Genomic DNA, 20,492 nt, shown 5'->3' on the forward strand with positions numbered 1-20,492 from the left:
TCGCTTTCCGAGTATTCGTTTTACTGGGGAAACTGAAGGATGATTGGCCACCAGCGACGACTCATCCTCGTGTCTCGTCTCGTGTATGATGGTTCAGAATCAGCTGGTTGTTCTCTCCCGTGAATCCGCTCGCGCATTTTCGTTGATTTCGTGTTCCTGCGGCGTGATCGAAGGTAGGTTTTGACTTAACTTTCTGTGATTTAGAAAAAAAGAAAATAAGTAATCGAATTTGGATATCTTTGATTTGGACTGGTTAAGCACGTGCAGCACGTGGTTCCGATGCAATTGCGTGCTCACCACACGGCACACGTGTTGTGAATGCTGTGATTAGCGATTGCGTTTAATTGCAATTTATTTTCGCGGTGATTACACTCGACAGAGACAATACTCAGACGAATATATTCGTTAAGGTAAATATTACTTAACGTTTTTTAAATTCGCGAATAGCCTCTATTTTCTTTCGTCGTTCTTAACCTCTTTTCAAAGTTACACGATGTCATTGATCATAAATGCCAATATCTTGTAAATACTTGGAGACTGCCTTTTCGAGAAGGATAAATTCTTAAAAAGAGTACAGAGGTTATTTCACTTATCTAAATGTGCACACGTTTTAAAACACTTATATTAAAATCCTTGTTGTTGTAATTATTTTAAGTAACTTTCTTTATCAAGCTGAATTTGTAGGTAATATATATGTCTTTATAACAACTTGTGGTAGTTACAAAAATTTATTAAAAATTCAACAAAATTATTTTTATATTTAATACTGTAAATCAACTGTAAGAAATTTATATTATGAAATAGAAGAATCTATTATACAAATGAAATTATCTTTCAATTGGATGTCATTTTTTCTACAGCGTTAAATGCAATAAGGATATACAGCTATATCATCATTGTACAGTTATCATTGTAGGAAATTTATGTATTTATTATAAGTATAACATATATTTAAAATGTTATTTATTATATAAGAGGATTAATTATATAAGTTTACAATAGGTCAATATTAAATCATTTAATTTTTTTTTCAGGAAGGTTGAATTCCATGGGAGTACAGAAACCCACGTAGAAAAATGCCGCAGAACGAATATATTGAGAGGCACCGTAAGCTCTACGGTCGCCGTCTGGACTATGAGGAGAGAAAGAGGAAGAGAGAGGCCCGTGCGCCTCACAAACGAGCGGAGCAAGCCCGCAGTTTACGCGGCATAAAGGCTAAGATATTCAATAAGGAGCGACGCAACGAGAAGATCCAAATGAAAAAGAAGATTAAAGCTCACGAAGAGAAGAAAGTCAAGGAGAAGTCCGACAAGCTACCGGAGGGAGCGTTGCCCGTATACCTGCTGGATCGTGACGTCACGAAGCGCGCGAAAGTGCTGTCGAATATGATAAAACAGAAGCGCAAGGAGAAAGCTGGCAAATGGGACGTTCCGATACCGAAGGTTCGCGCGCAATCGGAGTCCGAGGTTTTCAAAGTGGTGAGAAGCGGCAAGACGAAACGGAAATCGTGGAAACGGATGGTGACCAAGGTGACCTTCGTCGGGGAGAACTTCACGAGGAAACCGCCGAAATTCGAGAGATTCATCAGACCGATGGCGTTGAGATTCAGAACCGCGCACGTCACTCATCCCGAACTCAAGGCGACCTTCTCCCTGCCGATCATTGGCGTCAAGAAAAATCCAAGCTCGCCCATGTACACAAATTTAGGTGTTATTACTAAGGGAACCATTATTGAAGTAAATATCTCGGAATTGGGTCTCGTAACGCAGTCGGGCAAAGTAGTGTGGGGAAAGTTCGCTCAAGTTACGAATAATCCTGAGAATGATGGATGTATCAATTCCGTTTTGCTCGTATAGACTTTTTAGTGCTTGTGTTATAATTCCTAAGTTGTGACGCTACTGATCATTTCTAAAATTCTTGATTGTACGTAACGGTACGTACGGTAACGGTAACATATGCAGTATATATTAAATTATAAGGATAAGTTATCTTGTAAGTACATGTATACATATTTTTTGGACATATATATTAGTAAAGATAAAGCATGTTGTTTTAATACTTATTATTATCATCTAATTTGTTCGCGCGTTGCTCAAATGATTTGATTTATTAATCTTGACAATGTACTACTACGTTGTATTACTGTATCAATGATGCAAAAAATTTGAAAACACATGCTGTCGAACGATGTCTTTGTCGTAAGTATGACAATAACATAATTTTGCATTTACGTGAAATAAAAACCCATTTTATATAATTTTTTTTAATGAATAGATTTATGTTTATTTCTATCAATATAAGGTTTGTTTTTAGGTCTGTTCTTTTTAGCTGAACTTCTTGCACGGTTCATCTTTTCTCTTTTTCTCTCCAATGTGAAAAAAAGCAGAATGTAGTATGCTTATGTTCTAAAAACTACTCTTTTTTCCTTAACAGTTAATAAACAACCGTAAAATGAAAATTGGCCGCGTTCAACAGACACAACTGTTGAGTTCGTCTTATCAATACTCTGCGTTAATTGGTTGGTTCTAAAAGTAAGAGCCAATCACGTTCGACTGCTACTCGGCGGCTTATCTGCTGAACGCGCCCATTTTATTGCTACTTTTTAGCAGCTCCGTGAGCGGTCGTGCTCCTGGATGCACCCAATGAGCGTGCGGCGATGAGCGGAAAAGCTGTACGTTCATTGGATGTCGCGCGCGACGTTATCGCGTTGATCTGCCAGAACCATCGTTTCTATATCTATGATACATGCATACTCTCGGGTTTTGTTTCCCATAGATCCGCTCGTTCTTTTTCGTGTTCTCGCAGCGTGGTCGGAGGTACGTTCTGCCTTGATTTTCTATAATTTAGAAAAGAAGATAGGATCAAACGCGAAGCTGCCGTATTCATTTTCGCATTTTGTTACGCTAAACGTCAAATATTTCCGATTTATGACATTTTACGTTGTTTTGTGTCCGTGACGCGGCGAGAAAATATCTGCGGGACACATGGCGTGATGAACGTGATTCCCCGAGACGATTGTTCGCCTATTTATGTAGCGCGTAGTTATTATTGACGGACCATATTGTAGCGATTGCACGGGATCGCTATTTGCCCCAATAATTGCACTCGATCGGAATGATACTTGGACGGGCGTTCGCCAAGGTTAACGATTCTTTTCGCTCTTTTGACTGATACGTTGGTTAAGTAGTCTCCATTTTTATTCGCGTCTAACCTCTAACCTCTCTTCGGTTTACCACCCGGTGGAACCTACCGAGAAAAAAGATATTGATATTACGTGCAAAATCTTGCGGACACTTTCAATACCGACTTTTCAGAAGCGCTAAAACGTCTCTTGAAAAAATGTAAAAATCAACTCTTTCAGCAAAGCATGTGTGTTTTATGACATCGAGGTTTTTTCCCACTGCTCTGTATTTATTTTTACATATCTTTAATTTATTTTAACGTTATGATATATTTTTGAATTGCCATTAAGAAATTCTTGGTCAAAATAATTAGTGAATTGTTTTCTTAATGGAGATCATCCAGCAAATGTGTGTCGCATGCTCCAAATATTTCTCCTAGCCTGCAATCCTAATGTTACATATATTTGCATTGTTTAATTTGGTGATGTTTTTAGATTTGTATGAAATTCGTTAAAAATATTATATCCTATAGTTTTAATATTTAAAATTTAATATCCTAGTTTTATGCTTCTTGTGTATGAATAGGAAGAAGTTTCGGAACATACCACAATATCTATGATCTTTTTAGTTAATTCTCGAAATTAATTTTAGGATTTAAAGTTTAATTTGACCAATTGAAATACAGAAATCAATGTAACGTGTTATAGAATCGCTGATCATGCAGATCTTTGTGAAAACTCTTACGGGGAAGACCATCACCCTCGAGGTCGAGGCGTCCGATACGATCGAAAATGTAAAGGCGAAAATTCAGGATAAGGAAGGTGAGAAAATTCTCGATATGCAGGAAGAATCAATCTTGGAGAATAACTAAAAATTTACGTTAAATTGATCGTTAAATAAGATCTATTTAAAATTAAATTAAAAAATATTCATTTACTCCTTTAAAATTTAATTTAAAAAAAAATCTCGATATTTCGTCTTTTTTATTTCGAGAGAACCAACTGTTGAATATTTGTATTTTTATCCGACAAAAATCGGCTTTTTGATCCAAACGTATTATCTGATGAACGTTTCGTAAATGGAACAGATCGTAAATGTTATACGTTTTTATTAATATTAAGTGAATTAGTATGTAAATTACTTTCAATTGCTAAGTGGGATATTTTATCGTTTCAGGAATTCCACCGGATCAGCAAAGGCTGATCTTTGCCGGTAAGCAATTGGAGGATGGCAGGACCTTGTCAGACTACAACATCCAGAAAGAATCCACTTTGCACTTGGTGCTGCGCTTGCGAGGCGGTGCTAAGAAACGCAAGAAGAAGAACTACTCTACCCCCAAGAAAATCAAGCACAAGAAGAAGAAGGTTAAGCTTGCTGTGCTCAAATATTATAAGGTAAATTGTCTTCTTATTTCTTACCATCCATTCTCGAGTTTTCCCTTTTTTATTTTCGTCATAATTTTTAGCGGTACATATCTTAAATCGAAAAATGATTTTGCAGGTAGATGAAAACGGAAAAATCCACCGTTTGAGACGAGAATGCCCCATGGAGCAGTGTGGCGCCGGTGTATTCATGGCGGCAATGGAAGACCGTCATTATTGCGGCAAATGCGGATACACGCTTGTATTCAATAAACCAGAGGATAAATAAATTCCCGGGATATATTTCTACGTACGGATTTTTGCAAATGTTACGTCCTTGTTATCCAATTTGATTTGATTAAATAATTTAATCAAAATACGTAACGATTATTCTGTCCCCGAACACTCTTTCACGTTACACCGGTCCTGTAAATGTCACGTTAAGAGTCATTTACTCTTGGAAAAATGCAAAGAATCTCGATCTCACAAAGGGTTGTTCTAAAAATTATCTATTATTTTCCATAACATTATTTCACAATGCCTAAATAGAAAGCGCGTTTACACATTTAGTATAACTATACAATTCAAGTTAAATATTCATGTTAACTTTAACATAATGCCCTATAATTAATTCATTTTGTACACATAGTATATGGAGAGCAATAATCGCGAACTCCAAAATAATGGTAGGAAGAATACATATACATAATAATAGTTCCTAAATGCTATCGCGCAAAAAGATTTACCGATAAATTTCGAATTAATATTTTATACACAAAATACGTTCGTACAATTACTTAACGTATATAGATTTTTACATTTCCGACTTGCCTCGTCGTTCTGTATGTGCATTAAGACTCTTTAAGTTCGGCTTTAATACGGAGAACATCTTTTCCGTTGCAGTGGGATGAATGCTCATTTGTAGCTCCGTTAAAGATTCTTCTGTCTTTTAAAGCAAGCATAAAATATGAATGTCAAGAACAGTCTATAGAATATACAGAATGCGGAAAAATTATTCGGATAAATTTCGAACTTATTCAAATCTAAGAGAAAACTAAAGGGCACAAAAAAATTGTCATCTCTGTTAAAAAAATCTGTGTGTATATATTGTATCAATAGATTTAGATTTGAGAAAAAAAAATTTTTTTTTGTCTGAATTGAATATTGTTTTGCACTTTGTGACTCTAATTTTTCCGCACGCGATATTTGTATCGTTAAATTCATTATACTTTTTTTAAGTCATCGTCTGAGCCTTACTTGTCTAAGCAATTGTGCAGCTGTGTGCAAAACCCTTTGCCATTTTCTCATCTCTACGTTGTGCAAGCTCTCCTGCTGTTGCAAAAGGTTAATCCAATCTTCTTCAGTCTTTGGCGTATTTCTGAAAAGCAGGAAGGCACATTATAACACATATAAAAGAATGGTACTCTCCCCTATGTAAAAGAAATCGACAATACATACTTGAGTACGTGTAAGTCCATGATGGTGTACGCAGCAGCTTCTTCCAATCCCCATAGTTTATAATATAGCAAACCATTAATCACCATTAAACATAGTACAGCGACTAGCAGCATTGAGCTGAGAATTATGTTAGTATCGCTCCTAGTATTAGCAGCTGTACGGAAGAGAAAACATGTACATTGAATTCACACTATATAACATTGCGAATATAATAGAAAAATATTGTGTTATTACTGTGTAGTATCGTAGATAACGTATAATAGAAAAATATTGTATTATTACTGTGAACGTGCGGCAAGTTAGAGGGAGAAATTTGATGATTCGCAGATATATGCTCGGACACGTGTGTCTGCAATGTAGCGCCTACACCCGCCGCGCGTCGTCGTTTTCTCGTTTTTCTCTTTAAACCTCCGTTTCCATTACCTTCCTCGGACTCCACCATCAACGCTTTTATCAAACTGTTGGTATATTCTTCAAAGCCCGCCCAACAATTCTTTTCAATCACACCTATTTTTTCAGAAATAAAATACGCCAGTTCATTCTTCAATATCTTATCGTGCCAAATATTTCGCGTCTTGGAGTAGCGAGTATTATAATTCAAGAAACGCAAACTTTTGATAAATATAAGAAATCGAAAAGCTCAACTAAAATAAAACTATAAGAAAATAATGTTTACGTGTCAAGGAATTATCACGTCGGCAAGCTGATTAGACTATCTTTCATAGACAATAATCAATGTCTTTAGTATAACAACAAAAAAACAGATAAGATTCCAGATAAGATGCATAACGCTAAATCATATCCGCGAAAATAATTTAAATACAAGTTCGTACCTTCAATTTTTAAATCCGTATCTAATTTGCAATCTTCTAGAAATTTTATCGAATTATAATACTCTCTTTTTCCTCAAACTGCGATTTATAGTCTTTAATTTTGAAACTTACTTTTCACAAAACCCCATACACTCTTTTTATATTTGATTTGTGAATAAATCACAAGACTTGTCTCGTTATCGGAAATACTGTTCATACAATAGTGCGTGGAAACACTGAAGGAATCGGCATAAGGTATTCCAGCATTAGCGCTGTCTACATCGATGCAATAAAGATGACCTGGTCTACTACATGGTAACATCACCTGTATAAAATGTCATATTAAAAAAAGCATAATATGAAATAACATAAAATTATTAGATAGAATTTTATTTTTACCTGCGTCTCTGTAACTTGGCAAGTTCTCGGACCAATAGCTTGGGTTAAGCACATCGTGTACGAAAGAGTTCTCATCTTTTGTCCAGTTTGATTGTTTTGCGTCCAGGCAGATTGTATTAAATCTACGCAAGTGAAAACATTAGAAACAGGCAATAGAAATGAATTTATATTATTTATACGGTGCATATATACATATATGTACATATATAACGTTATACATATAAATAATATGTTAGCAACTATGAATTAAAGTTTATTTTTACAAACCATTTTAAGTCCACATTTGAAAAAGACGGAGATTGTATTAACAAAGTGGAGAGGGAGAGAAAGAGAAAGAGAGAGAAAGAGTGAGGAAAGATTATATAATATATAGGCTGCTTCCGATATTCACTATCAGTACTGAAAATCTATATTTTTTTATATTTCACGTCACATATACCATACATTTTCAGTACTGACAGTTGCTGGCAGTAAATATCGGAATGCAGCCATAATCTCTATTTTAAAAACGTGGCTTCAAAACGATTTTGGAACAAGCTTTTTAATATACTTTGAAATATCTGAAATGGATGCATTCTTTAACGTGACAGACGTGATAACGGAATTATTATCTTGTTACCAATAGTTTTGCGAGAGGTATGAAAATCTAAGAAGAATTTCGAATTCGTGAAGAGCAGAGTGAACAGCTGGTCGATGTAGATAGGCAATGTTGCTTTGTTAACTTGCCGACCTTCATGCAGAGAGGTACAGACCATGGTGCTCCGTATGTTCATTTTCACTGGAACAAGCATTATCATGACCGCGTTACGTGCTGTCATTCGTAATTCAACAAGATGAATAGCATTTATATATTTTCAGACAGGTCCCGATTTCTTATCAAACGATGTCACACGACACATCTTGTTTCCATTTTCGCATTATATATCTTATTATCAGCGGTTTAAGAGTTAGTTCGCCAGAAAAATAAATTTAATGTTAATATTTACAAAAGAGCCTAAAAGTAATGCAGATGCACACAATATTTATTTACTAAACTACTTAGATTGGGAAGATATTTTTATAATTAAGTTGAAGACTCGTCTGAGACTACTTACAGGCATGTTTCTCAGCCTCGCTTTCCGTTGTGTCACTTAAATCCGTTGGATCGAGAACAGGTTCCGGCTTAGGTATTGACGGAGCTGGTGGCTGAACCTGGGGTTCAGTAATTGAAGAATTCTCAGCGGGAACAGGATCCGCGGTTGGAGATGATGTATTTTCCATAGCGACTGCTTCGGTCTTTATTTTTATTAAATAGAAAAGGAATTCAAAATAATGTTGATGTTTAGAAACTAGATATTTTTAATCGTACACATTTCGGTTTATACACAGATATATAAGTTTATCTTCTTCAATTTACGTTAAGAGTTCATTGATCTACGAGATGCAAAATCAGTTCAAAATATTAAGCTGTAATACAAAAAAAATTTGTTGCATTTATCAAATACAATTTAGATCATTTTAACGATTTTTGTTAATCAAATTTGCCATCGTTGTTTCAATACATTTTCTCCATAGAAATTTTTTCAGTAGATAAACGAAAATGGAGCTATTATCCTCTCAATATACATTAATAACATAACACATGACAATCTCTCAAAAAAACAATATTATTTAACAGTTTATAAATATTGTCAGACTTACCTCGGAAAAAGAGTCTACAGAAAGGCGAGTTGCTAACTTGTCGTCGTCTCCCACAGGTAACGGCGGCACATAATCTTCGTCATCAGACGTCAAGCCTAATTCATCACCGTAGCAGGTATGCACAAGCTGCCACATTTCAGCCATACTCATTGGCTGAAAATATAGCAATAGTAGAATTTTTTGTTTAGAAAAACGTACATTTTAAGAGTACGAAATATGCATGTCTTCATAACGTCCGATTAATGCTCACAGAAATAGGTTCTTAGAAATAGAACAAAATATTGATGGCTTTTTCTAGCGATTGCAGATAAAAAGACAAATGTCGTTTCTCAAATAATACATATACACTCAATAACTGAAATGTACCTCGTATGAAGTACATCGAATTACTAAAGCAGACTCGGTATACTCAGTGTTATCAATGTTATTGTAGCCAAAGTGTACTGAGAATTATTAAAGGTGTTCCAAGAAAATATCAGCTTACCAAGTGTTAGCAAAAACGCGCTATAACGCGAGACAATTCAATGGGATAACACAAACCCAGGTCTTACTACATAGTCCATTCAAAGTATCTCTACTTTAATTTTCTTTAATTAAGAAATAAATTCTCTGAAAATCTAAAGGTTTTTTATCCAATGTCATGCTAAAATTTCCAGATATTATTTATGAATGTATCTCGACATAAGAATATTTTTTTCGAGATAAAGATTTTCTCAAAATAAAATCTTACAGTAAAAAATCTTGAGTTAAGTCCACCTTTATATAGATGATATATAATTCCCTTTTTACGTACATATCTTTCAATTCTTCTAACATTTTTCGTCTTACGCGCGACATGTAAAATTATAAATAAGAATTCTAACGCAAATCATCTAAAGTGGACTTCAGTTTAATACAATATACGCATACCTCGCCAATAAGAGCATTTTGCCAAACACGAAATAACATCACATATGTTTTATCTCTCGCTCCAAACGATGTTAGGAAGAACTTGTCAGTCACGGTGCATATCAGGATGGCATTTGGAATGACAAGCGCAGTTTTCTCTTTGGTAATAGATGTAACGTCTTTCCAACGTAGGGAGACCAGTGTCTCCCACATAAAGATATTTGCATAAAAACACACATAATTCTGAGACACATAAAGTCTACCGTGTACCAATATCTCACGCTGCAGGGCACAAGAATAATCTAAAAGTCACAAAACTAGATTAATTAAATCGTGGAATGTTAAGTATTGTGTTTCACAATCGCGTGGACGTAAACGGACGTAAAGTTAGTTCGAGTACAAGTGTCTCGTAAGGAATACAAATGTCCCATAATACATTCCTCGTAGGAGAGAACATTCTTAAAGCATTACTTACCTACCACCAATCTCTCATCGTCGGGCACATCTTTAAATATTCGCTTAAAGTCCTCGGAGCGAGATTTATAAGTTGGATAAAGTACATTGTACCATGAAGACTTTTTTTTGCTCCGATCGCTGCTACGTGCCTCTTTTTTACTCTCATGAGTCAAACTCTTGTTGAGATCGGCTGAGTCGGACGATCTACTTATTATATCCTGTAACATTTATACGAAATATATTATACGAGTCCTCGTCAGAAATGCATCAGGTGTCGTCGGTATGTGTACCTGCTGATCGTCTGACTTGTTTGCGCGGAACGACTCCTTAATGGCAGAGTCGGAGTTCAATCTGGAATACTCCCGCCTGGAGTGGGCTCTCGGGCTGGGACGCGGGGACAGATTGGGACTGGACACGGGGCTGTTACGATCGACTCCAGTGTTAGCGGACGTCTCCTGTGCATTCTCGTTTCCTAAATTTGTCGAGCCCTGATTGCTCAGACCGGAAGAATTGATGCTGCTGATCACTTCGTGACTGGACATCAACAGATTCTCCACGGATTTGTTCCTGTTTACAACAAACAGAGAAAAAGAAGCAGTGTCAGGGATTAAATGAATAACGCTTTGCGGCCGGGTATTCTCGCGGTGCATCATGCGAAATTTACTGCTCGGGAAGTCGACGATTAGGTACGTACATGCTTGACGCCGAGTGCCTCTGCGCCGTCTCCGTCTCGTAGTGCATAACAAATCACGCGGCGTTAGCGTCCACGCATTCGTGGCCGGAGCTGTCAAACATCGAAAGCTTTTGAGAGAGTGGCTCCTCTGGGACGCGAGGTCTAGGTCGAATAGGCGTTAACACGAAAAGGGGGTGGGCTTCACCGGGTTACTGGGGGGGAAGGGGGCAGACGGAATAGTAGCGGCAATTTGTAGCGTGATACAAGCGTTGTGCGTGTTCGGTTAGTTATGCGTTTAGTTGGCGGCGAGGAGGAGCGTTTTTTATCCGCGCGCTGGACTATTGGTGCTTGCGCCTACCGCGATAAGAGCGACACATTTCAGATAAGGGGCGGCCGCGCGTCGTCGCCGTGTCAGGCATCACCCGCTTCATATCGCGGCGGCGGTCGCACGACCGCGGCCGTCGGACATCGTCGTCACTGGTCGTCACTTGCGTTTCGTCGGACCTTGGTCTTTCTCCTCCCGCGTTATCGGTTATCGCGTGAGGAAAAAAATAGAGTCTCTCCCTCCCTCGTCCGCGTACACACACGCCACAAAGGCACTGTCGTCACGCACGTCGCGCACGAAAGTGCTGCGGTACCGTACTGTCGATCACGGAGCATGGAATTACATGCATGGAATGACGGGGGATGTCGGGGATGACGGCGATGACCAAGCGCACGCTCGCTACAGACGCTACATTCAAAAAAGCGCAACGGTCGAGCGATCGGCGCTCCAATTGGCGCGCGCGCGTGCCGGCGGCCGACCAATCGGATACCTCGTCGGGTACCGAGACGCAACGTGCGACCGACGCCGATTGGCCGATCTCGCGTAGACGCGACGGATTGGCGGGTCAGATCGCCGCCGAATGCGACTTGAATCCACGGCGAAATGCTCCGATTCTATTTTCTAAATTCTGAATTTCCTCCTGCATTCTATACTGGTAATTACACAACGTATTCTTTTTTTATAGAGCTCAGAAATTTTATATATTTTTTTTAAACTGGCACCGCGATCCTGGTGGTTGGAAATTCAAAATGAAGAATTTCCGTTAAAAAGTCAAATATCTTTAATTAGTACGCTATATTATTACACTTTTATATCGCCTAATTTCTCAGTTGCTTCCGCTACCGCATTCCCGTCCTTCTCTTCCTTCTCCTCTTCGGATTCCGTATCGCTTTGCGGAAAATCAGGAAGCGCTAAGAACAAATGTATAATGATATCAAGATAAAAATAAATCGACAGAGGACGGAAAGAGGATTGTCAAATATCCTTACCAAGTCTATCTAATTTCTCTTGCCGGGCATTCTTCAGATACTCCTCCTGTGCAGCGATCACTTCTTTGCTGCTCGCGCAGCGAGCATACTTCTCCAACAGCTCGCCGTTCAACTCGAGAAACGCGTGTCCCCACGAGAACTTTCCGAGATAGAGATTGGCCTCGTCCGGAAATCCCGTTATAATCAAAGTAGCCGCTATAGCTTCGACGCAGCTCAGCTGACAAGGTTTTCCGTAGTTTATCGGGTTGGCGGCGACTAAGAATGGCAGTAGGCGAGGATGGGGTGTCTTCATTTTGTTGAAGGGAGTGTCGTCTAGGCGCGCCCAGCTGCAATCCACGACCGCGCAGCCGTACTCCCGTACAATGTCGCAGTCCGTCGGGCTCACGCACTGTAACGTCACGCAAAACAACATTGTCGTCAAAGGCCTTTACAACAAGGCCAAGTATCAGTAACATTTGTCCGTTCGTTCACTACCTTATCGCTGATCGGAGTGAGACACAAGCCTGGGAAACGAGCGCCCAGTCGCAGGATCTTTATCAATCCGTGTCTGGCGAGCTTCCTTCCGGAACACTTCTTGGGATCGCAGTGCTCCATGTCCCACATAGCCACGGGAAACTGGACCGACTGCTCGTTGACCTCTGCAAATTCAACCGAGGTCGTTAAAGCGCCAAATCCCGGCAAGGGTTGCGAACCCGCCTAACCTGCCTTGTCGTCTTCGTCGAGTTCCTCGGATTCCTCGCCGCTCTCCCGATAGTACTTTTGCTCCTTGCCGAGTACACGACGGGGTCTCCTCTCCAACAATTTGTTCTTGTTCCTCTTCCTACGTCCCGACATCTTTCCGATCGGGAGTGCTCAGGAATACGCTGGATTACGCCGGATATGTTATTTCTCCAACATATGAGCGTAACGTAACCTATAACCAGCGCATGTGCGATAAGATTAAAAAGAGCAAGAGTGAGACCGAGGGCCAAAGTTTGAAACAATTTAACGGGTTTTAAAAGTTTGATTCCAAATTAAGAAGAAGGCTCGATTATGACGTTTGTATTATTTATAACATATGTCTGGTCAACAACGCAGTCAATTTCCTCGTACGCGACACGTGACCACGCCGATTCATACGAACGCGGCTTTAAACTGCGCTTCGCGTGAAGTCAGGCGCAATCGATACGTACAATACATACTCGAAATGTATATGCATACATACATACATACTCACGCGTCGCATACATACTCCTACGTCGACTCGAAAAATCGAGACTTTTTTCGATTTCTCTTTTTTTCTAATTCTTTAGAATTAGAAAGGGATAAAAAGTTGTGCCGAGATCAAGATTAATCTACGTCGAATAAAAATGAACATATTTCTATCGATGTAGATTAACTTAAATCTCGCTTAACTTACCTAATTTTTTTTTTTTATAAGAGTTAGAAAAAGATAAAAAGTAAGTTAATAAACCGCGATGTAAATTAATCCACGTTGGTAGAAGTGGACATAAAAAACAAAAAGGCGTATCGCGCACCTGAGTAAGCAAGGGATCATTAACGCAAATCTAAAAAATAACGACCGCGTTCCTTGACGCTTGGCTAATATATAATTAAGGAAAGACCCACGCCGCGCGCGGGTTTGCAGATATTGCGTCGCCGTGAAAAACGCGGTACACCGCAGAGAACGCGGAAACGCGAGGTGCCCGCGTGTGCGTGACGAAACAGCCGATCGGACGACGATCGGTCCCTTTCACCCGCGCGATTGGCCCCCCCGTCTTACGTAAAAGCACGATCGAGTTTTATCAACTGGTTTCAAGTGTTCACCTCTCTCGCGTATGTACACAAATAAAATACACATACAGACTGCGCGCAACACGCACACGTAATCATTGACAGCAGCCCGCAGGCGCACCGCCGACGCGACGACTTGTCATGTCAGTTCGCTCGAAATCGCAACGGCGCGAGCGTTTGCGTTCACGTCTTCTCTCTCTCTTTTCTTCCTAACAGGTAAATACATATCCCTTTAAACTGCTTTAAACTGCGAAACGGCGCGCCGGAGATGACAGGTCGCGAATGCTCGCGGATTCATCTCGAATTTATCTCGCCGCGGAGAGGAGACTCGCGCGCGTCACACGCGTACGTCTCGTCTCGTCTACGAGACGAGCTCGAGGAGTCGCAGTACTTACCCCCTCGCGAGGGAGAGAGCGAAAAGCTTCGCATCCCTTCTACCCCTTCGAGGGATCCTTCTTGCGAATCGCTTCTCATTCCGGGCGCACTCGACGTCCTTCGTCGTCCCCTCCCGGTGCGCAACAATATGTTGTCACCCGAGTTACACAATCCGCTCACCTGGCAAAGGCCTCGAGCGATAAACGTGCGCTATGTGTGGGACACCAGGATCAGGTGACAGTGGATGCGCGTACGCATCCACTTTCTTTAATGTTTTCGAAACAGGTAGTGGGTTATTTTTTTCCTCCTACGTGCGTTTCCCCGTTTCGACTTCTCGTTACGATCCTTGAGAGAGGAACAGAGCTGGTCGGAGCGATACGATCGGCGATCGCGTTACGCCAAATGAGGCAACGATCGTCGAGTCGTGTGAATCGTATATGAGTTCGGGGCTGATGAAATCCTTGTCGCTCGTTGTGGTTCAAGGGCGAGTGTTATCTTAATGCTCGATGTGTTGTTGCAGATGACGAGGATGGGCCGGAGCGTCTGAGCGTCGGATCCCCCCCCGAAGCGAAATTTCCAAGTGCCACAGTTATGTACATGCGAGTGCTGGCGGTCTATGGGAAAAGATTCGGATTTAAATACTGGAAGATGTCCGATACGTGTATACAGGAGCGATAGATAATCGGACGAGCTGCTACGAGGAAATTATACGGACTGTTAAACTTATCGGTGTGTTCACCCCCGCTGGATACTATGTCGGGCGCTGGGCCTATCATATCGCAAACCATCGCTCGTCTGCCGGAGAAGGAGCACGGGCCTGTCCCGACCGCAGATTACTCCACCATCAGAGGCAAGGTATGTCCGGGACGCTTATCTTATCCTAAATCACCTCTCCTGATAAGTTTTACAGTATCTCTTGAGAATGTAGATTACTGTGAATTCTAGAACGTCTTGGTCAGTCCATCTGAGGATCAGTACGAACTGTTGCTGAGGAGGCTGAAAGAAAGGATTCAGGATGGAGGCAGCGAGACGATCTTTGACATCGGTATCGCTGAAGGTCAGTACCGGAAAAGATATATTAAAAAAAAAAAAAGAGATATGCGTGATCAATGCTGGATACATTGTTGCATTAAACTTTTTTGTCTATGCGATGCTCTCAGATGGATCCGAGGATGGATTGAAGGAAGATGAGTACGAAGCATCAGTTGCCACTTTACAGTCTCTTGCCGCGACATTGGAGGCAGACTGCGTGCTTCTACGTCAGAGTAAAGCAGACCACGGTCTAACGGGACAGTATCTAGTGAGGAGACGTTTAGATCGACAGGATTTCTTAGAGATCAGGTTTGTAGTTAATAATATAGTTTTTGGATCGCTGCTCGTGTACAACTAGCTGTAAGATGAATTATATATGCTGTAAAATAACTGTTCATAGGGTTGCTGTGGTCGGTAATGTGGATGCTGGTAAATCCACTCTATTGGGAGTACTGACTCACGGTGAACTTGACAATGGACGAGGATTGGCGCGTCAGAAATTATTCCGCCACAAGCACGAGGCTGAAACGGGACGGACTAGCTCTGTTGGCAATGATATACTTGGATTCGATAGCGTTGGTGAGTGATCGGCTCTCCGTTACGCACTTTATGTGATTATTCATCTATACTATTAGTGTCATTATATATTTACAGGTAACGTAGTTAATAAGCCTGAGCACGGGTCATTGGATTGGGTGAAGATATGTGAGAAATCCTCCAAAGTAATTACATTTATCGATCTCGCCGGTCACGAGAGATATTTGAAGACAACTGTCTTTGGAATGACGGGACACGCTCCAGATTTCGGTAAAAATACATATTGTATAGTTACTGTAACTACAGTAAAATCCGGAAGCGAGTCAGAATAAGTTAATGAAGATATTTCCTTTATTCCAGGTATGCTAATGATCGGAGCAAACGCCGGTATTGTAGGGATGACTAAAGAACATTTGGGACTTGCCTTAGCGTTGTCCGTACCGGTATTCGTTGTCGTGACGAAAATCGATATGTGCCCGCCGAATGTTCTGCAAGAAAATCTGAAGCTGTTGATAAGGATTCTGAAATCTCCTGGTTGCAGGAAGGTCCCGGTTACAGTGAAGACTCCCGACGACGTGGTAGTTAGCGCTACTAATTTTGTCTCAGAACGGTTAGTTCGATATAGCATCAGAATTCTATGTGAAAAAAGGAAGAAAAGTACTAGAATGATATTCATAAAATAATGCGATATTTGTTTCATACAGGTTGTGCCCAATATTTCAAGTGTCCAACGTGTCTGGCGAAAATCTAAATCTTCTTAAGATGTTTCTCAACTTATTGACTGCGAGAATTACTAGTCATGATGATGAACCTGCTGAGTTTCAAATAGACGATACATATTCCGTGCCGGTACGTACGTCATATTACATAAATCTTTTTCGAGTATACGACAAGAATGTATTATGAAAATTGAAAATTACAGGGAGTCGGTACAGTAGTGTCCGGCACAACTTTAAAGGGTATCATAAAGTTAAATGACACGTTGCTATTGGGACCCGATCCGCTCGGTCGTTTTACACCTATAACCGTCAAAAGTATCCATCGAAAGAGGATGCCTGTCCGCGAAGTGAGAGGTGGGCAGACGGCTAGTTTTGCTCTGAAAAAGATTAAACGATCGCACATTCGCAAGGGAATGGTAATGGTCGCACCTGCACTTAATCCACAGGCCTGTTGGGAATTCGAAGGTGAAATTTTGGTCCTGCATCATCCTACAACAATTAGCTCCCGTTATCAAGCTATGGGTAATTATCGTTTTGGATGATTATTGTTATACCCTCATCTCGTATAAATAAATTATTCCCAAAATTATTGCAGTACATTGCGGCAGTATAAGGCAAACTGCTTCTATATTGTCAATGTCTCAGGATTGTCTAAGAACAGGCGACAAAGCCTTAGTACACTTTAGATTTATCAAACATCCTGAGTACATAAAACCTGGACAGAGAATGGTCTTCAGAGAAGGTCGTACTAAAGCAGTAGGAAATGTAGTGAAACTTATACCGCATTCGAATAGTATAACTACGCAGGCATCCAGAATTAATAAGCCGAATAAAACATCGCAGAGTCGGCAGAATGCGAACTTGCAGGTATCTATGCTGTACTTGATATAAAAATTTATATGATTATTGTCTAACATTTTATTTATCGTTCTTTCAATTCGCATAATTATGTAAAAACTTTTACTATTTTTATTAGTTTTACAGAAATATAACAACGAATAATTTTGCTGTTTTAGGCACTGGAAATAACCGAAACTGATTCAATGATTGAAGCACAGACAGCTAAACAGGAGAACATGCCGCAGAAATCTGGGCTGAATCAGAATAAGAAAGGCAGAGGTCGAAGAGGGGGACGATCTCATAACGCTATTAACAGTATTCAGCCTTTAACAGAGCAGAACCCTCCTGCAAAAGTGTAAGAGCCGTCAGTGTACAAAGAACACATAATTATAGTGTTCTTATAACTTTCTGCTACATATGAGTTTCTCAAAATGTGATCTATAACATAAGATATGAAATTATCGTATTCTTTAACAAATTTTCTTTTTCCTGATAGAAAAAAAACTACACCCTATAGACTGTGTAGGAACCTATTCTCTATAAACTTATTAGAACACATCAGATACTACAAATTTATTGCAGTACAATTTTTGTCATGTCTCGACTACTTTAATCATATTAAAAAGATATTCTTTTAATAACGTGACAAGATATAAATCGGTATTTAAAAATTATAAATTATTTATAAATTATTTTTGTAAAAGGCGTATGCGTATCTTAAGCCAATATCATACACAGATGAAATCAATATCAGGAAATACATGACACACGTGTGTATCGATACATATACATTTGTACAAGAGATTATGCAAACTCCTTTCATTAACGCTTCTAGAATTTAATAAAGATAAAACTTGAAATATGGCCAATGCTGTGTATATCGTAATAATCCATCTTGTATGATAATTGATTAATATCAAGGGAATCTAATCACATTATACTTCGTTCAACCTTGTAATACATTTTGCAATTTTAGGCAGAGCTGTATCATACTATATTTCAAATATATAAAAAAAAGAAAATTTTTCCCATTGTATCAGACATGTCTATATTCCCTAATAAATCACTCACGTGCTGCTGATTACGGAGAGAAAATACATTTCTTTCACAAATTCAAGTCATTTCTATATAATTGAGCATATAATTGAACACTTATTTATTATAAGTTGTACATATTGCTAAAACATTGTGATCGGAAATGTATTAAATAAATGAAAATCTTGTTTTACTACATAGAAAATTTTACAAATTTCATTATCCTTCACAGTGACAAAAATTACTTAACAATTCTCATCGCTGTTCAATCTGAATACAGGAACCATATGCAAGGTTTGTCAAATAAATTTATACGATCTACAAATCGGCTATTTCTTAAACTTATTTCTTTCTTCTTCTAATTGTCGCTTTAATTGGTTTGCGATATCTCTCAGCTGTTTAATAAAGTCTTGTGGACTAGAGATAGGGCGGCGCGTCCCATTAATCATACCTGCTCTAATCAGTACGTACACTACAAATTGTGCGGTTTGTCTTATTGGTTTAGATTCTGCTAACTTATTAATCAAGTTTTCATTATTTAATAGGTACCGGAAGAGAGCTCTTAGAGGCATCCTCGAAAATTATTTTTCTATATATCCTCGCAGACACATTCGCTTTACACTTTCGGTATCTCGAACGTGCACGTGTTACGATATTTCAATAGAAGTTCACGCTTCAGTCTTAATTGCTTGCGCAAAGTCTCGAGCTTTTGCAACTGTTCTTCCTTGCTATATTCTATCCCAGGTAATCTCTTAATCTGCAAAAAGTGCAACAGTGTCATATCGAGCATCTCTCGTGCAGAAGAATACGACTCTTACCTGCGACCTTGCGGAGTCTAGCTTCTTCTGTAATTCTAAGATCTTGTGGCTGGTGTCCTGCGACTCCTTTGCCTTTTGCGTAGTGTCATGCGGATCTTTCTCGACGCTAAAAATCACAACTAACAGCACCATCTTACGTAAATACATCAGAGATATAAACATTCATGTATCCACATTTAATTGACAATCCACGTATCGTTTCTATCCGTTGCGCATTATTGCACAGAGCCCACACAGCACACTTTATCTGAGGGACGTCCTACAGACATTTGGGATATCTCAATAACCGGTGGATATCCAGTGGATGCACAAATGTCCCTCAGGATATCCTGTGCTGTGTGGGAGCGTTCCTAAAATGCTTGGATAAACCTCTCAGGAATTTCAGTTATATAGTTTCTCAAAATCCACTCTCGTACTTGAGTATTGTCAAGTAAGAGAACAAGTGTTTGCAGATTTACGCTCATGTGACATCACTCTAATTAATGGAATATATTGATGGAGTTTGATCAAACATTTCAGAAACAGCCTATGTTTGGTGACTCAACCATCATTCTTATGAATTTTTTTACAATTATTTGATATCTTTGAGTATGTATATAGCTATAGTATTCTCTACATATAACACGAGTGCAGATAATGCGGAATACAAACTGAATCGCTACGAGAATGTTTGCCCTTTTCCTCTTGAAGCTACGTCTCAATTTATAGCCGCTTGCGCAACCACCGTTATGTATTTTGCATTTATTTTTTACGAGTAGGTATAATTGTTTCCACATTGCGGCGAATAACTCGAATATGAAGAAGCGACAGAAATGCAATAAAAAACGCGGTTAATATCTTGGCTAGAAGTCCTCAAAGGGAAAAAAAAGAAACTTTTTTTTTCGAAACTTTATAAAAGCGACGCTGAGAAAATTTGGATCCAGGTCGATTTGAGGTTATGTGATCATCTTGGACGTTGACGACTCGCCCGAGCATCGAAACCAGGAGGGATCGTCGGGAATACGTACCTGCGAATAATCTCGTAAATGAGCGGCAATATTTCTACGTCTAGATCGTCAACGGTGAACTGCGTCCTCAGCGAAACGTCCTCCGACTCCACCGCCTCCATTATGTCGGGAACATGACAGATAAGAGATGTGTTCTTTGTAGCTGCACTACGTCATACTTTCTGCACTTGAGGTACAAACAGACACGTGATTG

At 39.5% G+C, this 20,492-nt stretch overlaps 6 protein-coding genes across 12 annotated transcripts; 3 read left to right on the forward strand and 3 right to left on the reverse strand.

Moving 5' to 3' along the window:
• The first annotated feature begins 52 nt into the window (after positions 1-52).
• Positions 53-2,042, forward strand: Ip259 (NSA2 ribosome biogenesis factor-like IP259). Of its 2 annotated transcripts, XM_071719557.1 has the most exons (3): positions 97-173; positions 259-410; positions 1,035-2,042. In XM_071719557.1, the coding sequence occupies exon 3, from the start codon at positions 1,077-1,079 to the stop codon at positions 1,854-1,856; it is 780 nt and encodes a 259-aa protein (XP_071575658.1). In that variant the 5' UTR covers positions 97-173; positions 259-410; positions 1,035-1,076; the 3' UTR covers positions 1,857-2,042. The 2 variants fall into 2 exon arrangements, with proteins under 2 accessions (XP_071575649.1, XP_071575658.1); XM_071719548.1 differs by lacking the exon at positions 259-410 and having other exon boundaries at positions 53-173.
• Positions 2,043-2,771: 729 nt separating this feature from the next.
• On the forward strand, positions 2,772-4,792 carry Rps27a (ribosomal protein S27A). Its single transcript, XM_071719932.1, has 4 exons — positions 2,772-2,816; positions 3,830-3,943; positions 4,299-4,516; positions 4,623-4,792. Exons 2-4 carry the CDS (start codon positions 3,841-3,843, stop codon positions 4,770-4,772), a joined length of 471 nt encoding a protein of 156 aa, XP_071576033.1. The 5' UTR covers positions 2,772-2,816; positions 3,830-3,840; the 3' UTR covers positions 4,773-4,792.
• Positions 4,793-4,976: 184 nt separating this feature from the next.
• On the reverse strand, positions 4,977-12,048 carry LOC139780893 (protein Aster-B). 4 transcript variants are annotated; one of them, XM_071719647.1, is made up of 14 exons: positions 11,980-12,048; positions 10,871-10,960; positions 10,467-10,743; positions 10,196-10,394; positions 9,742-10,022; positions 8,833-8,985; positions 8,247-8,427; positions 7,772-7,930; positions 7,153-7,274; positions 6,886-7,078; positions 6,224-6,448; positions 5,942-6,095; positions 5,741-5,861; positions 4,977-5,429 (listed from the first exon to the last, which is right to left on the reverse strand). In XM_071719647.1, the coding sequence occupies exons 2-14, from the start codon at positions 10,915-10,917 to the stop codon at positions 5,298-5,300; spliced, it is 2,244 nt and encodes a 747-aa protein (XP_071575748.1). In that variant the 5' UTR covers positions 10,918-10,960; positions 11,980-12,048; the 3' UTR covers positions 4,977-5,297. The 4 variants fall into 4 exon arrangements, with proteins under 4 accessions (XP_071575748.1, XP_071575729.1, XP_071575739.1 ...); XM_071719628.1 differs by lacking the exon at positions 11,980-12,048 and adding an exon at positions 11,208-11,521; XM_071719652.1 differs by lacking the exon at positions 11,980-12,048 and adding an exon at positions 11,208-11,523 and having other exon boundaries at positions 5,233-5,429; positions 5,713-5,861.
• On the reverse strand, positions 11,938-13,299 carry LOC139781069 (18S rRNA aminocarboxypropyltransferase-like). Its single transcript, XM_071719898.1, has 4 exons — positions 12,865-13,299; positions 12,638-12,801; positions 12,164-12,551; positions 11,938-12,085 (listed from the first exon to the last, which is right to left on the reverse strand). The coding sequence occupies exons 1-4, from the start codon at positions 12,995-12,997 to the stop codon at positions 11,976-11,978; spliced, it is 795 nt and encodes a 264-aa protein (XP_071575999.1). The 5' UTR covers positions 12,998-13,299; the 3' UTR covers positions 11,938-11,975.
• Positions 13,300-13,747: 448 nt separating this feature from the next.
• On the forward strand, positions 13,748-18,465 carry Gtpbp1 (GTP-binding protein 1). 3 transcript variants are annotated; one of them, XM_071719702.1, is made up of 11 exons: positions 13,748-13,978; positions 14,832-15,166; positions 15,257-15,368; positions 15,472-15,652; positions 15,744-15,922; positions 15,998-16,150; positions 16,241-16,490; positions 16,585-16,729; positions 16,803-17,121; positions 17,195-17,466; positions 17,616-18,465. In XM_071719702.1, exons 2-11 carry the CDS (start codon positions 15,065-15,067, stop codon positions 17,796-17,798), a joined length of 1,896 nt encoding a protein of 631 aa, XP_071575803.1. In that variant the 5' UTR covers positions 13,748-13,978; positions 14,832-15,064; the 3' UTR covers positions 17,799-18,465. The 3 variants fall into 3 exon arrangements, with proteins under 3 accessions (XP_071575803.1, XP_071575796.1, XP_071575807.1); XM_071719695.1 differs by lacking the exon at positions 13,748-13,978 and adding an exon at positions 13,996-14,152; XM_071719706.1 differs by lacking the exon at positions 13,748-13,978 and adding an exon at positions 14,578-14,596.
• Positions 18,466-18,949: 484 nt separating this feature from the next.
• Med9 (mediator complex subunit 9) lies at positions 18,950-20,456 on the reverse strand. The gene is made up of 3 exons (XM_071719943.1): positions 20,300-20,456; positions 19,293-19,398; positions 18,950-19,231 (listed from the first exon to the last, which is right to left on the reverse strand). The coding sequence occupies exons 1-3, from the start codon at positions 20,398-20,400 to the stop codon at positions 19,091-19,093; spliced, it is 348 nt and encodes a 115-aa protein (XP_071576044.1). The 5' UTR covers positions 20,401-20,456; the 3' UTR covers positions 18,950-19,090.
• Positions 20,457-20,492: the final 36 nt, after the last annotated feature.

This window comes from Temnothorax nylanderi, unplaced genomic scaffold (genome assembly GCF_030848795.1).
Source record: "Temnothorax nylanderi isolate EJ_2023f unplaced genomic scaffold, tnyl_v1.0 TNYL_tig0007_pilon, whole genome shotgun sequence".
In the NCBI taxonomy this organism is placed as follows: domain Eukaryota; kingdom Metazoa; phylum Arthropoda; class Insecta; order Hymenoptera; family Formicidae; genus Temnothorax; species Temnothorax nylanderi.